General features: G+C 44.1%; 1 protein-coding gene across 1 annotated transcript in view; it reads right to left on the reverse strand.

The window, feature by feature from the left end:
• Nucleotides 1-16,979, reverse strand: part of LOC311291334 (uncharacterized protein) — a 168,276-nt gene that overhangs the window by 136,438 nt on the left and 14,859 nt on the right. The window contains exons 8-10 of the mRNA XM_084410298.1: nucleotides 15,522-15,692; nucleotides 13,754-13,927; nucleotides 4,623-4,793 (exon numbers count right to left, since the gene is read on the reverse strand). Of these exons, the coding sequence (XP_084266424.1) occupies nucleotides 4,623-4,793; nucleotides 13,754-13,927; nucleotides 15,522-15,692 (516 nt within the window). The remainder of the gene's footprint in view (nucleotides 1-4,622; nucleotides 4,794-13,753; nucleotides 13,928-15,521; nucleotides 15,693-16,979) is intronic.

Below are 16,979 nucleotides of genomic sequence, written 5' to 3' on the forward strand. Positions count from 1 at the left end.
CTCCCTATGGAGGATCCCTTTCCCACTCTACAGATAAAGCGTCGTCGGGAAAACTCAATTTGCGTATCTACCCCGAATTGATAAAATAAAATAAAATTCTGAATCAAAACTATAAGGAAACACCAGTAATTTGTTTAGGCTTGGTTTGCAGGGAATTTCAAACCTGCACACATATATTCAAACGCACATAACTATTGAACCCGTTCTTAATGCGCATCTGAACGCCATCAGCGTTTCTCACAGGTTCGCGTTTAAAGTCTGTGTAGAGAGAATGGTGTCGTCTTGGCGGCCCTAATTTAAAAACAAATGATCGTTGCGACGGAAGCGAATCAATCAAAACTAACTTTAGCTGGAAAATAACTTTATTAAAGAACCGCTATAAAGCCAAAACAATCTTACGTTAATTTATACATTTATCTCTGTAAAGCTGCTTTGAGACAATCTACATTGTTAAAAGCGCTATATAAATGAAGATGACTTGACTTGACTTGACTGGGACAAATGTGGTTCATTGTGTTCAGGTGTTTCTTGTGTGCTTAATAGTGTCTGTGTGTATATTTAGCCCTCATGCAGGGCCGTACACACCATTGAGGTCCAGACCTTGGTCATTTTTCGGCGTGTATAGGCCTTATGCGCCAGAGAAACAAGCGCGCAGCATCTGAAGGAATATCGTCTTTGAACTTCTGTTTTTGCGGTCGCTCTGTATATTTCTATGGCATCGCTGTCGAGGAGTAATTAGCTGGAGAAGTGGATTTACTTATTGTAGAGTTAATGAAAGTTATCATGAGCATGTGTAACAGAGTATTTTATTCCGTTTTTATTGTGAATTCCTCCTGAATTCAGCAGTGGTTGTTAATTTCATGTTGTAGTGGTGACTTCATGTGGTTTGTTTGGGGACTGCAGGCAAAATGTTCGGTAAGACAGGAGATGACGCAACACAGCAGTTGCACCAACTAAACAGCTGTTTTACAATAGAAGTTTAAAACAACCAACAGAAATAATCAGTTTCCAAAGACTGTATCAATCAAAGCTCAGCTTTGGGAAGGGAAGATATACAGGTGAAGATAAGGAGACTGAGAGAAGAAGAAAGAGAGAATGTGATGGAGATGAGAGAGGAAGAGCAGGTATTGCACACTGTGCCCAGGGTGAGATTAACATTATTACAATGGATTCATATTTAACACAGATATATGTTCTTCGCTATTACAGCGGAAACTATAAGCTCAATTTAACAGCACAAGCACCTATTAAATATATTTCCATAATAGTATTATTGTATAAATATATATTTGTATACCTCGAATGTGTTCGAATATTTCCCCAGTATCAGCACTGGGACTTTTCACTGTATTACTCCACTTGTCTGTGTTTGTGCAACTTGCATCATTAAGCCAGAAGGGGGCGACACATGACTGTCTTTATGAGTGAGCAATTGAACCATTAGTTTTTAACAATTGCTAAAACACTAAAACCCATTGGCTGAACAAAGTTCTCAGTTGCCTGAACTCATTTAGCTAACTGTGCAGTCTGTTGTCAATACACATGTCATCCATACTGGTAAACACAAGTGGCAACAATCAAATACAAATAGAGAACACGTCATTGATTGAACACAACCACTCAAAACTGATTTAGCCTGTTTCAAATGATGCCCAAAGACAAGAAGAAGCACACTGATCACGTTTACTCCTTTGATTTTTGTATGCTGTAGTACAGTGCAGTGTAGGCTGTATACTGTACAATGAACAAACTGTATGGCCCTGAACATTGTGCTTTCCATTTGTTAACAGCACTGACTGCTCAATAGATTTTGAATGCTTGCAGGTTCATTTTAACAAAGAACAAGAATCACAGTATCACAGAGACAAAGGAAAAGTTTGTGAGATGCAGGGTACAGTACTGTAAGAATAGGGGTACAAGGAGGAGGAAGAACACAAAAAAAATTGCAAAGAGCAAAGCAGAGTAGTCATTTCTGATCAGTTTTGAGCTACTATGATAGAACATCATCAAAAGACAATGATGGAAAAATATTAAATTTGTTTTGAGATTAAAAATGTACTTCTCCCTGAGAACTATTCCCTGTGTTTTCAATTTTTTTGGTGTATAGTTTACTGACTGCTTGATAGTGTATATCATTTTTATCACTTTGTTTATGATTTGAGAGCAGTGTTTGATTTTGAACACAGGTAAAACTGTTTTGAGGCGAAAGTTTCATTTTGCAAAAGGAGTCAGAGGTTTTCTAAATAGTGCTTGAAGATGAGGTTTTGTGTTTAATGTTTTTAATGTTTTCAGAAAATGGAGCAAGGTTTCAGAAACTGTGTTTTAGCAATTGAGAAAAACTGTAATTGAACTGATTAGCATATTGATTAATTCAGGAAAGAAACAAGTTGCTGAAACTGATCTTTGATGCTCATATATATTGCTCATTTCACAAATCACAAATTTCTGCATTTCAATTTTGTATTGTGGATCATTCATTGCAACATTTAACCTGATTCTCATGTTTAAGAATCTGTTTTCTGCTTGATAAATAATTTATGCTACTGCCCACTGACATGCTTTTAAAGCTATTGATATCCAATTTTTTTGTCCTTCAAACACCTTAAATTGCACATGTGTAGATCAGGAATATCTAAATTCCCCCTGAACCTGAAAGTAAAATCTATCAAATGCAATTAACTAATCATCTAATATGATTAAATATCAAGTGTCTGTATAATATGTGCTCTTTTATCAATTTTCAGTGCTTGTTTTGTTTATTTTATGGATGGCTCAGCTAAACAGGCCAATAAGAAACTACTATTATTCCTTTTAAATATACAAATGTCTAATTAAAACGTCTACAAATGTATAAAACTGATCAGCGATCAGGTTAAACCCACAGACACTTGTTCAATCTCAGTAAATCTGCATGATTCATGGGTTCACAGAGATCATCGCCCCCCCAGTGGTGAACCATTGACATTTCCAAACGTTTCGAAACAGTTATGATGTAACAAAGCCTCGTTTACTGAAATCATGTGACTTTGGCAGTTTGATACACACTCTGAACCACTGATTCGAAACAAAAGATTCGTAAAGGTTTCGTAGCTTCATGAAGCGTGTTTCGAAAGCGCCCATCACTAGCGTTCAGTGGATCTTATTACAGGCAGATACTGATCACAGACTTTTAAAATGCACTTGTTCAATTTTTCAACAAAGTTACAGTATATGTAGCACCAAAATTAGACATTTTACATTTTGGGAAATACAAACATTGGATTGAAAGCAGTTATGAACATGATCATGATCAAACTGGCTGTCTTAACCAAATTTTTAAAACTTGATATCACATTTTAATTGTGTGTTTTTAATTTGCTGTTTAATTTTATTACTTTAAATTGTTGTGGCACATGTGCGACCATTAAATTGCAGTCGCTACCCCAGAACTGCGGGGAACACAAAGTTTGCAGACAGTGCAGGCACTTCGCAGTTTAAACACAATACGCTAGTTAGACACAATCTTAGCCTCAAGCATAGAGTATGCCGTGACATGTTAATAAATCAAAACAAAATGAAAGCGGAAAAAAATCTGCGCTACTCATTTCTGCTTCACGGACCGTTTAATAGTTCGAACCAATAATAGACAGTGCAGAGCTTCTCTCGCCAGTTGTGGGCGGATCTCGATCACGCGACACCGCTACATCGTGAAGATCCAGTGAAGAAATCCATTGAGTTTGCGACAGAATTAATAACATCGCTGCGAGATCCAGTGAGAATCATTCAGATTTGACGCAGAATTCTCTGTTATAAACCATATCAGATCAAACAGCGCTGACGTGGAAACCAGGAGAAACATCGTGCCATGAACGAACAAGTTATAGAAGGCTTTAGGTCCACAGATCAGCACCATTCACCATGGATTTAATGTAGTAACACTAGCTGTAACTATGGTATACTGTGGTTATAACAGTAGCCTATACATCATTTTCCAGCACTTCAAAACTATAATATCATATTTAAATGTTATTTTTAATGTGTTGACCAAAACATTTTTTGTCCATCTTTTAAAGATTGTCCCTATTTATAAAACTAAAAGTTTCAAGAAGTAGGAAAACTCACACTTATTAAAAAAAAGAAAAAAATATTAAATTACCATTGTAAGCACAGCTGCAGAGGACGCTTATTGGCTATTTTCACTCCCTAATATCTATTTTGTCACTCATTTTGCTTTTGAATTAATATTAAGACATTATTAATGATACTAATTAAAGTTAACTTTATCTATACACCTCAAATTAAGCTCAGTGCTTTGTCATCCCACAGTGATACCAAATACTTTCTGTAGAACTTAGTGCTGCTGCCCTCAAATGTTAGTCTGGAGCCTGTGAACTTAAAATAAAACTGCACATTGTAATTTCTGTACGTTAAGTCTATTTATTATCAAAGCATTTGTCAGTAATACAGTTATGTTTGGGGGAAATGTGAATAATTGCATTGCAAGGTGATTTAAGGTGTGCCCCTAAAGTTTCTGCTTGCGCTCCAAAAATGTTAAGTCAGGGGCTACAGCGCTCCTAATAAAAAAAGTTAGTCTGGAGCCCTGAAAAGTACAGTAATATTATAAATAAATGAGCAATACTCACGTCAGTGTGTTGAGTTGACAGTGTTTATCCTGCAGTAGAGCAGCGATCTGATTCACTCCTGTGTCTCCTAGTTCATGTTCACTCAGATTCAGCTCTTTCTGGAGTAACGGGTTTTTACCCACAACTCTATTCACATACTGACAGGCTTCCTCTGCAGCAGGACTCAAAAACCTGCAGAAGAGGCAATTCAGTTAGCTAGCTTACGCTGCGGGAAAGTCTCCTTTCTCGAGATACTGAAGCCAAAAATTATCCTTAATTTTTTAAACCTTGTCAACGCAGTGCGGCAGCCTGCAGACCTAGGGCAAGCGAATCGCGTGCCCATTGGCTGCTCTGCGGCAACTGCAGCAGCCTATGGCTGAGCCTTGCGCGTGACGTCACGTCCAATGAGCGTCACAGCCCGTCATTAGGGGTGTGGCTTAGCGTATATAAGCAAGGAACAGAGGCTGCTTCGCTGATTTCTGTCTCTTCAGCGAAGCTCTTCGCATCGCTGATCTCCGAGGAAGCCGCCGTCGAATCAAGCGACCAGCACGCCGAGGATTTCAGCCTGAGGACGCCGGCCGCTCGCCGCCTTCAGCCTTCCCTGCCTGCTGCGCCATCCGGCATATATATCCTTTTCTTGCTCTGTGTTGTGTGTGTGTGTGTCCGCCGCGACACACTTGCATCTAAAAGAGCGCGAGGCGTTGTTGCAAATGCCTCGCACATCCTGTGGCTCGTGCAGAGCCGCGCTCAGCGACGGAGACCGCCACGTGGTGTGCGCTCTCTGCCTGGGCTTCGACCACGCGGTTCGCGCTCTCTCCGAGGGCGGCTGCGAACAGTGTGAGGAGTTACCGATGTCGACCCTACGGGCTCGACTCGCTAAATTTGAAGAACCTCCACCTTCTCCGGCCACTTCTTCCGGGCCACGTAAGAAGAAACGTCGCTCCCAAAGGCCGCCGGAACTGGACGCTACAGCTGAGTGCTCGCCGGAACCTCTCCCGCGAGCCTCGCTCTCTCCTTCCCCCCCACCCTTCACCGACGCGCAGCGGCCGGCCTCTGCCCGCACTGCCGTCGTCCTGGGGGATGATGCAGATGATGCCGCTGACAGCTGCTCTCTGCTCGCGTCTGACAGCGAGGAGTGGTCGGGCTCTCACCGCTCCGCCCCCTCGACTTTGGAGTCTTCCAGATCCCGCGCTACTGTTGACGCGGAGCTTCTCCGCCTCCTCACTCAAGCGGTCGAGAGAATGGGACTGGATTGGTCCCCACCCAAGGAGCCGGAGCCCAATCGCCTTGACGGGTGTTTTCTACCTAGCCGCCGCCCTGCGCCTGCCTCTAGGTCAGCACCCTTCCTGCCTGAACTCCACGCCGAGCTCTCTAAATCCTGGAACGCTCCGTTCTCCACCAGACTCCGCTCGCCAGTCTCCTCGGCTCTCTCCCAGGTGGACGGAGCCGCCGAGAACGGCTATAACGGTATCCCCGCCGTTGAGGATGCTGTGGCAACGCACCTTTGCCCGCCGTCTGCTAGATGGCGCTCAAAGTCTGCCCTGCCGTCTAAAGCCTGCAGGACCACCTCAGCTCTCGCCGGCCGCGCTTTCGCCGCCTCCGGCCAGGCTGCTTCCGCCCTGCACTCAATGGCCATTCTTCAGATCCTTCAAGCCGACCTCCTCCGTGAACTGGACGAGAAGGGCTCGGATCAGTCTGCCTTAACCGATCTGCGCAGCGCTACGGATCTTGCGCTCCGCGCTACCAAGACCGCTGCTCAAGCCATCGGCAGATCCATGGCCGCGCTCACCGTCATCGACAGACACCTTTGGTTGACGCTCGCGGACATGAGTGAGTCAGAGCGCGCTGTATTTCTGAACGCACCACTCTCGCCCACCGGCCTCTTTGGCCCTGCGGTCAGCGGAATTGTGGATCGGTTCTCTGAAGTGCAGAAGGCGTCGCAGGCGATGAACCTCTTCCTGCCCCGCCGTTCGAGCCCAGCCACAGGCCGCCCTCAAACTCAGCCTCCTGTGCGCAGCTCTAACCAGCGCTCTTCCAGGCCTCCCAGCGCTTCGCAGCGACGCCAGGGCAGTCGCCCCAGGTCGCGCTCGACCAGCCGTCACAGACCGCCGCCCCCACGGGGCCCGCGGCCCAAGATCGCGTTGAAGCCCGAGCCCGCGAAGTCCTCCTAGCATCCGCAAGGAGGAAAAGATGGTTGAGTCCCGCTACGGCCGGACCGCCATCAAAACGTACAGCTCTGTCAGTCCCCTATGTTCAGGCTACTGCAGCAGCACACACCGCAGCCAACGAGCCAGTATTAACACTCGCTCGCCTGCACACAAACGCCGTTTTCACGGCGACCCAGATAAATCTCAAAAAGAGTATAAGTGCTTTAACCTGTTAAGCGTTGCCAGTGCGTCGGCGCACTGAAGCGTTATTTATTTATTTAATTCAAAATTACTATCAGTTTTAATGTTATACCTTGACAAACTATACATAATTAAAAAGATATAATACTCAAGTTTCAGTATTTGACCACTATTGTATTCTGAGAAACTCATAGTGACAGTTATGTCTTAATTTGTGTCAGGAGTTATGAAATGAAAAAATGAGTTGATACCTTTAATATGAATTATGCGCGTCAGCCGCTTTCATTCATAAAAAACTCCGTGCTGTCGTCATGACAGCGATACACAAAACAACGTGCCTCAGGGCTTTAGCTCAAAAATGTGCAGATTTGGAGAAATATTGATAGATTCTCATAGATTTACATCATATTTCTATAGACAGGAATAATATTTATTGAATTTATACCCAAATGCGTCGATGTAATCTTAATGAGCGTTTGGTACTCTGATTCACTGTGTTTTTAATTCATACCAACAGCCTGAGGGCGCTATATGCACAATAATAGTCCATATATGGAACATGAAGAAGAGCCATGATCATGTGACATTCCAGGACGTTAAAAATAAAGTCATTTGACATGGTCTTGAAAAACATTGACCTAAATCCAGAGTTTTGGACTTATTATCTTCAGATTTTAAACATAAAATGTTTAGACATGTGGCTTTAGCTATAGTGCATTTCTAGATTGCTCCAGTGCCAACTTCAATTTTATTTTCATGAGGATGTTTCATAAAAAATAATTTCTAATAACTTTACAAAACTTTGAAGCTATTTATAAAAAATTTTTTCATTATGACAATAATTAATTCTACATTTACAATAAACTGCCAGGTGTCAGCTTTCAAATAAGATCATACTTGTGCTTTTAGTGCAAAGGGTTCATGAACTGTATGTGTTTCAGTTTGGGTATGTCATTTCTGGGGATTTTTCAAAAGTGGGGTTGCAGCTTAACAGGTTAAGTGTAGAAAATGTGCCCACACCCATGTGCTCACTGCTTCACACAAGTACAATCCCCATGGTAACGCGCCCAGAGCGCTCTCTCATAAAGCGGCCTCACACCGCTCGAGTACTAAATGTAGTAAATGTGCCCACACTTCCGTGCTCACACCTACTCGCTGCTCGCTCTGTCACTCAGTTACCTCAAGTTGCTACGGCTCAAGCCGCAGGGGTATTAAGTGTAGAAAAAGTGCCCACTCCCGTGTGCTCACTGCCTCACACAGACCAGGTTCCCATGGCAACGCGTCCAGAGCGCTATCTCTTAAAGCGGAAACTTTCCGCTCGAGCATCAAGTGTAGAAAATGTGCCCACAGCCTTGTGCTCACACCTGCCCACTACCCGCTCTGCCAGACAGGTTGCAAACCTCATAAAGCCCCCAAACACTGGCCGTGTCATAAGTGCAAATCCCGCGCCAGCTCACGAGCACGCGCACCCACTTTCAGACACCATAATCCCCACGCCAGCCCTGTTCTTCTGCCCTCGTGTCCGAGCATCGGCGGCGCGCGCGCCGCCCCATCTTCTCTGATACAGGTTCCCCATTCCGCGCAACGCGGCGATCTGAACCCAGAGACCATTCGACCCCTAGCTATGCATGCAAAGGCATGGGAGGCTATTCAGGGCGCGTCAGAATGGGTGCTCAACACCATAAGACACGGTTATTCGCTCCAATTTGCTCGTCGCCCTCCGCGTTTTCTAGCGCAGACGGAAACGAAAGTGAGTTTGGAAACAGCACATCTGCTTCAAGCAGAAATAGCAAAGCTGCTGCGAAAAGGGGCCATTGAACAGGTTCATCCTTCCTTGAGCGAGTCAGGCTTTTACAGCCGTTACTTCCTCGTTCCCAAGAAGGACGGAGCATTAAGACCTATTTTAGATCTGAGACATCTGAACAAGGCTCTCATGAGACGGCCGTTCAGGATGATTACAACCAGACAGATCCTTGCGCAAATTCGCCCAGGAGACTGGTTTATCTCTCTCGATCTGAAAGACGCGTATTTCCAGATCCAGATAACTCCCCGTCACAGGCCATTCTTGAGATTCGCCTTCGACGGTCGAGCTTATCAATACACAGTCCTGCCGTTCGGCCTGTCTTTAGCACCCCGTACATTTACAAAATGCATGGACACGGCTCTCGCTCCCCTGAGGAGTCAGGGAATGCGAATTCTGAACTATCTGGACGATTGGCTCGTTCTAGCGCAGTCAGAGACGGAACTTGTGTCTCACAGAACAGCGCTACTCGACCACCTGGAGGGTCTGGGTCTAGCGGTCAACTGGACCAAGAGCGCGCTCTCGCCCCGGCAGTCGATTTCCTTTCTCGGAATAGAACTAGACTCGGTGGCGATGACGGCCAGATTGTCGGAGCAGCGCGCGCGCCGCATCCAGCGCCTCGCTGCATCCTTCAAGGAAGGCAACCGGGTTCCCCTGAAAGCATTTCAGCGCATTCTGGGGCATATGGCCTCAGCTGCAGCAGTGCTTCAGCTGGGTTTACTGCGCATGCGCCCGCTTCAACGCTGGCTGAGAACGCGCGTATCCCATCGAGCCTGGGCGACCGGCGGCTCGCTAATCAGAGTGACTCAGGTCTGTGTCTCAGCCCTGCAGCCCTGGCTAGCAGCCGAATGGTATCACACTGGAGTGAATATGGGAGTGGTTTCACACCGGAAAGTTGTCTCAACAGACGCGTCCAACCTAGGTTGGGGAGCGCTCTTCGAAGGCAGACCGGTCTATGGCCACTGGTCAGATCAGGAGAATCTCCTACACATAAACTGTCTAGAGATGCTCGCGGTCGAGAAAGCGCTCATGCACTTCCTCCCATTCCTCCATGGTCACCATGTTCTAGTCCGCACGGACAACACTTCAGTAGTGGCCTATGTGAACCGCCAGGGCGGTGTCAGATCAAAGCAACTCTGCGCCCTGACGGAACGCCTCCTCGTATGGGCTTAGCACTCTCTGCGCTCTCTGAGAGCATCGCATGTGCCTGGCCATCTGAACGAGGGCCCCGACAGACTGTCCAGGGACAACGTTCCCCCTGGGGAGTGGTCTCTACACCCCCAAACAGTCCAGTCGCTGTGGCGCCGCTTTGGCAGAGCGAAAGTCGACCTCTTTGCGTCAAAAGACAACGCACACTGCCCAGTATTCTTTTCAAAGAGCGAGGACGCGCTGGCCCAGTCTTGGCCCAGCGGCCCGCTATATGCGTTTCCACCAGTCTCTCTGCTGCCTCAGGTCATCGAGAGAGTCAGGAAAGCGCGCCACACAGTGCTCCTCATAGCCCTGTTCTCGGAGAACCAAGCTTGGTTCCCGGAACTCATACAATTGGCAGACTCAGCCCCTTGGCCGATTCCGGTGCGGAGAGACCTTCTCAAGCCCGCGGCTCGATTTGGCATCCCCACCCAGAGCACTGGTCTCTGCATGCGTGGAGCCTCAACAATTACATGCTGATCTACCAGAAGGGGTGATGAACACGATCATACAATCTAGAGCCCCCTCCACGAGGCGGCTCTACACGTCTAAATGGTCGGTGTTTAACAAATGGTGCACTACCAGAGGGCTCAATCCACAGACATGTGGGGTCTCGCAAGTATTGTGCTTCCTTCAAGAGCTACTGGACGCGGGCAGGTCCCCCTCCACGCTCAAAGTCTATGTCGCGGCCATTTCAGCGCTCTCTGTCTCAGAGCCGGGCCGCGCATTAGGAAGGAACGAGTTTGTCATCCGCTTCCTTAGAGGAGCGAGGAGGATGAACCCCCCGCGACCCCCTTCGGTTCCTATGTGGGATCTTTCACTGGTCTTAGACGCACTGAAAGCACATCCCTTTGAACCCTTAGAAACTGTGGATATGAAATACCTCACGCTCAAAACCGTTTTTCTGATAGCACTGTCTTCAGTAAAACGTGTGGGAGACCTTCACGCGTTATCCACTAACGCTGCGTGCCTCGAGTTCGGACCCAATGACTCTAAAGTTATTCTCAGACCGAGGCATGGGTACGTCCCCAAAATTTTGGGCACTCCCTTCAGAGCGCAGGTCATTTCCCTTTCAGCCCTGCCGAATGCCGGCTGCGAGGCAGATAGTAATCTCCTCTGCCCAGTTAGGGCGCTGAGAAGCTATATTTCACGCTCCGCCGCCTTCAGGCGTTCAGAGCAGCTCTTTGTTTCGTTTGGTGGTCGCACCAAGGGTCTCGCCGCCTCGAAACACACCCTGTCCAGATGGATAGTTGATGCTATCGCAGCTGCTTACGCATCTAAAAACCTGCAGTGCCCTTTGGGCATTCGGGCACACTCCACCAGAGGCATGGCCTCATCGTGGGCGTGGTCCAGTGGGATTCCCATTCATGACATTTGTGCAGCGGCAGGCTGGGCCTCCCCCTCCACATTTGTTAGGTTTTACAACCTGGAAGTTCCCGCTTTGCAGGCCAAAGTGTTATCAGTCTAAGTCTCGCGTAAGCCAGCCCACTGTCTGTGCGCGGGCTACGCTGCTGATTTAGCTCTACTGGTTGAGCTACACTATGTGGGAAGTGTTAGTTGGACCGGCTGTGCCACTCCCTGCCCCATATTATGTGCTTGTGTACTGTGGTATCTTGGCCGCCCAGCTCCGCTTCGCGTTCCCTGGGCTCCCCATGGGATTCATTCAGGATGCTGGGCGCGCGCACGGCGTTGACAAGGGTGTTCCCGCAGCGTAAGCTAGCTTACGCAATACGAGAGAACCTCTCGTAAGAGAACGTACTCGGTTACTAACGTAACCTCTGTTCTCTCTAGAGAGGGAACGAGTATTGCGTAACCCGCCGTGCTCTCGCCACGAGCTCATTTCGCTTCATGCGACAGAAACCAGCGAAGCAGCCTCTGTTCCTTGCTTATATACGCTAAGCCACACCCCTAATGACGGGCTGTGACGCATTAAGCGCGCCAAGCGCGCTCATTGGACGTGACGTCACGCGCAAGGCTCAGCCATAGGCTGCTGCAGTTGCCGCAGAGCAGCCAATGGGCACGCGATTCGCTTGCCCTAGGTCTGCAGGCTGCCGCACTGCGTTGACAAGGTTTAAAAAATTAAGGATAATTTTTGGCTTCAGTATCTCGAGAAAGGAGACTTTCCCGCAGCGTAAGCTAGCTTACGCAATACTCGTTCCCTCTCTAGAGAGAACAGAGGTTACGTTAGTAACCGAGTACGTTCTCAAATAAAGGTCTGTTGCATTACAAAAAAGATTGATACAATAAAATAAAAAATTCTTTGAACATTTAAATACACAAATAAATATAAATTTAAAAGAAACTAGAGCGGCACTCAGTCCTAAAGCAAACTCATAAGAGCAGAAACGTCTTACAGAGCAGATGGGCAGAAGCTCACTAGATCGTGGTTTTCAGTATGAATACAGAGTGTGAAATTAAGATCTTTCTGGCTTTTAAGCAGGAGAAGTGAGAAACGTCAGCACTGAGAAAACTGGCTTGTGAAACTGTATGTTTTTATGAACATCTGGAGACTCATAGACCTGCTGTAGAGAGATGCAGTGAATCTGGGCTTGATGGAAAACAATTGTGTTCAGAAAACTATTTCACTAAAAGGTTATCTAGAATTTTGATAAGTGTGCACTAGGGGTGTCAAAATTTATCGTTTCTATGATGCATCGCGGTGCAGATGAGGACGATTCGGTATCGGTTCAGTAATAGACCATAAGCGATTATAATGTACTGACGCTTTTCTGACGTCATTTGTCGCGTACGTGCTTTGTTGCAGAGGGAGGTGAGACACGAGTGCGAGAAAATAAAAAATGCACCAACTACTTTAAAGCCTACATCTGGGCACATTTGATGAACAACCTGGTAAACATGACCTGCAGAAGACACGCGTTGTGTGCGCTCATGTCACGCACAAATAGAATATGCAGGAGGTAATACCACTAACTTGATAAACCACGTTAACCGTTTTCTCCCCGAGCTGTTAATGCCTGGCAGAGACTGACTGCTTTAGGGATGTGCGGATGAGCTCCAACATCACCCGAATCCGCAGCCAAAAACAAATCATCCACCCGCCCCAATAATTTTCTCTGATTTAAGTATCCGCACCCGATGGTCAAATTACAATTATTCTGTGTTGTTATGCGTGATTATAAATGGATGATCATCACCTTCAACAGCGGATTCGGCGACGGTTGATGCGCGCATCTTTAATGGTAACATAATACACTGATTAATGAGCGCTGCTTTTAAATGAACATTTCTTTAAAACTAAATTTATCTGACAGATTTTCCTTTTCTTAATGGCATAAACAAGCTTTACTCCCTTGAAATTAAACTGGAATGTCACTGTTTCTGTCACTGCGACTTCCCGAACAGGCGAGCACACACACACACACACACACACACACAAGCGCGCACACATCACTTTTGAAGTAAATTTTAAAATTGAGGATGCGGTGCATCGCGATGCATTGTGATATCGAATTGAACTGAATTGATGACATGATAATCGTAATCGAACCGAACCGTGAGACCAGTGTCGGTTCACACCCCTAGTGTGCACAAAAATAAAATTGTGCATTTCAATTATCAAGGTATACTCCAGAACAGGAGTCCATATACTGACCCATAATGTCTATTTGACCTTTAGCTCGTTTCACAGCTAAACTGTGTTGACGTTTATCATCATCATGACAGAAGCTGCAGCATCTAATCTGATCTTGATCATTTTGATGCAGCTAATTGTCAAGCTAATTGTATAGTTAATATATTTATGAATATTTAGCCTCCATATAACTAATTTAGTTAATTATTTGATCCCGTCTCACCTCAGTGTCTTCAGTTGACAGTCTGGATCCTGTAGTAAATCACTGAGCTTCTTCACTCCTGATTGTCCAGGATCATTTCCTGTGAGATCCAGCTCTATCAGGTGTGAAGGGTTTGATCTCAGAGCTGAAGCCAGAGCTTTATAACCTTCTTCTGTCACACTGCAGTTAGAGAGTCTAGAACAGGAATGAAAGCATTCAGCTGATTAATCAGTTAAACCTGAACAATATAAATCCTTAAACTTGAATTTTATTTTGGTCTTTGTACAAATGCATTGAAAGTTAGTTGAAAAAACTGACAACTGAACATGGAGGCAAAAAAAAAGGCACAGAAATCTTTAATATGTTAGACATTAACATCACTTTTGAGAATACAATTATCTAAAACTGTGTAAGTACGTTTATCGGTCCAAATGGGGGTTTCCGCCAGAACAGGTGAAGGTCTCTGCGTGTTACTGTCTTTCCACATGGCAAAGTAATTTAATTCCATTTAAGCTTTTATCTCCATTTTATATCTGACTCCATTTTATCACGACCTTGAATTTAAGTTAGATTGCCAATTGGTAATTGGTCAATTATAAAATAGTTTAGCAATACATTTGATTGTTCTATTTAACTCTTAATTATATTTTACCCATTCATATTAGGAAGCTATGTCGCTCAGAGGTCCTCACGCCTTGTTTAACGTGAGGACCTCTGAGCGACATACTCTCGCCAGCTTCGGTCACTAAACAGAGGTAACTGCTATATACCTGAGATCGTTCGCATTCATGCTTACACAATCAAAGATACTTTGGTATAGCCCCCGTGATTGCATACACTTGAAATTAAAGTAACGTTTACTTCACTAGAGGTATGGCCACTACTGCAGATATAAGTCAACCAACTTTACTTGTCTTATAATAGCTTTGGATTGGCCATGCCGTGGTTTCCCACATACACTTATCTAAAGTAACATTAAATTAAAACAAAGGTAAGACACACACCCAGATTTAGGTTGGTCAAGCAGCACTTTTGCTGCCCTAAACGCAAATTCACTTCTTGTCTTTACAAAACATGTGCACTTGAATTAGCAACAAAATATTAGTCGTCACTAATCTGATGCAAAACTTGCGGTAACATACAAATCCGTTTAATCTACTTGGGAAAACTATTTCAGAGTCAGTCGGAATAAAATCAAATGTAACAATTTATTATGTCAGGTAAATGTATCATGCCAATTACATAATCATTTAAAAGGTAATAAATACAAAACATCAAATGCTCTGATGGTTGTATATTTTTCAAGTCCATCAAAGTGCATCCATCCATGATAAAAGTGCTCCACACGGCTCTGAGGGGTTAATAAAGGCCTTCTGAAGTGATGCGTTCGTGTAAGAAAAATATCCTTATTTAAAACTTAATCGACTAAAATAACTAGCTTCCGGCCTTTATTAACCCCCAGAGCCATGTGGAGCACTTATTTAACAAGAAAATATATTTGCCAATGACCCTCAGGATCTGTAGCTCTTATTCTGATATTTAATGTTAGATCTTTCCTTTTCTTGGAACAAAATGAATGCTTAATGTCACTTCAATATTACTCGATGAAAAAACACAACACCAATAATATTGCACAATGACAGCATTGATATGGTATACCCACGTTGTTACAAATAAATAAAAGATTGTTGAATTTTTCACAAAAGTTGTCTTGCACTTTTGCCTCCGGCATCGTCCTGTCAGTCATCGCTCCTCACTCTAGTCATGTGACTCCTGTGGCTCAACTTACTTCAGTATCTCCAATTTACAGTTTATATTCTTCAGTCCAGTGCAGAGCAGCTTCACTCCTGAATCCTGCAGACTATTATTGTTCATGTTCAGCTCTTTCAGATTGGTATCTGATCCAAGAACTGCAGCCAGAGCTGAATAGCTTTTGTCTGTTAAGTTACAATCATTTAACCTACAATAAGTCACAACACAGAATTAGATGGAACACATACAATACATTTTCTATATACAAATATTAAATAAATTTGTTAAACTAATATTCATCTTTAAAAACTACTATTTCCTGAACATTAGTGTTTTTTATTCAGTGACAAATAACCTAGATAAAATGAAGCATGCTTGAAAAAATATTTGTGTAAAGCTTTTATAGCTATTAGGATTTTTTCTCTATTTATGTGATCTGATGGAGTTTAGGTTCTTGCCACTGTTGCCTCTGTCTTGCTTAGTTGGTGATAGGGCTGGGCGATAAAACAATAACGATAATTATCGCGATATAATTTTTCGATATCAAGAGTTCGATAAATGTTCGATAATGTTTATGCGCCAAAAGCGGAACGAAACTCATTTGAACCGCGCGCCACACGGACCATTTATCTGCTCGGCTCAAAGGTCAAATGGCAGCGCGAACTCACTAGAGCAGATGCGTTTACTCTGATCGCTCTCGGTCACAGTGAGATCCAGTGAGAAGCGCTTGAATTCAGCGAAGAACACAAATGTCTCAGTGATTTAAACCAGTTTAAAGGCAGATGAAACAGCGCTGACAAACAGGAAAAACACTGTGCACAATGATACTGTCAGAAGGCTTTTCCGTCTACAAATTCCCATAATTTACCATGGATTTACTGTAACGTTAGCCTAGTAATATTAACTGCACCTTGAAATGTGGGATATACATATTGAATTGTATTATATTATTAATGTAGACAATGTATTAAAGGACTAATGGAATATAACTACAGTATTTAATAATGTATTTAGGCTACTGTTTTTCATACAAATACCATAGAAACCATAAAGTTACATTTTGCCATGATAGTGAGGTGCTACAGGCTATGCCTGGTTTTATCTGTGGTTGTCATGATCTAAATGCATGATACTGGATGACCAATGGTTAAGTTTAATAAAACTCAAACAGTCAGAATATTACATTTTACCAAATAGAAATTAGCACATGCAGAAACTAAGAAATTAATTGTCCAATAAAGATATTTATTTTGTTAAGGAAAAATGACAAATGTTTGAATGTTCTACCTCAGATTTGTGAAATGTTCACCTGTTTGGTAAGTGTTTGTCATATGTTCTGACAATAAAGAGCAGTTTAAAACCACAATTAACGCTCTTGTTTCTACAACTTTCACTGAGGAGCAAAAATCTGCCTTTAAACTTAAAAATATTTGAAATAAAGATTTGACTTTTATCGTGATAATTATCGATATCGACTGATATAAAAAAAATTAGC

Source organism: Rutilus rutilus (assembly GCF_951802725.1).
Source record: "Rutilus rutilus genome assembly, chromosome: 6".
Lineage (NCBI taxonomy): Eukaryota > Metazoa > Chordata > Actinopteri > Cypriniformes > Leuciscidae > Rutilus > Rutilus rutilus.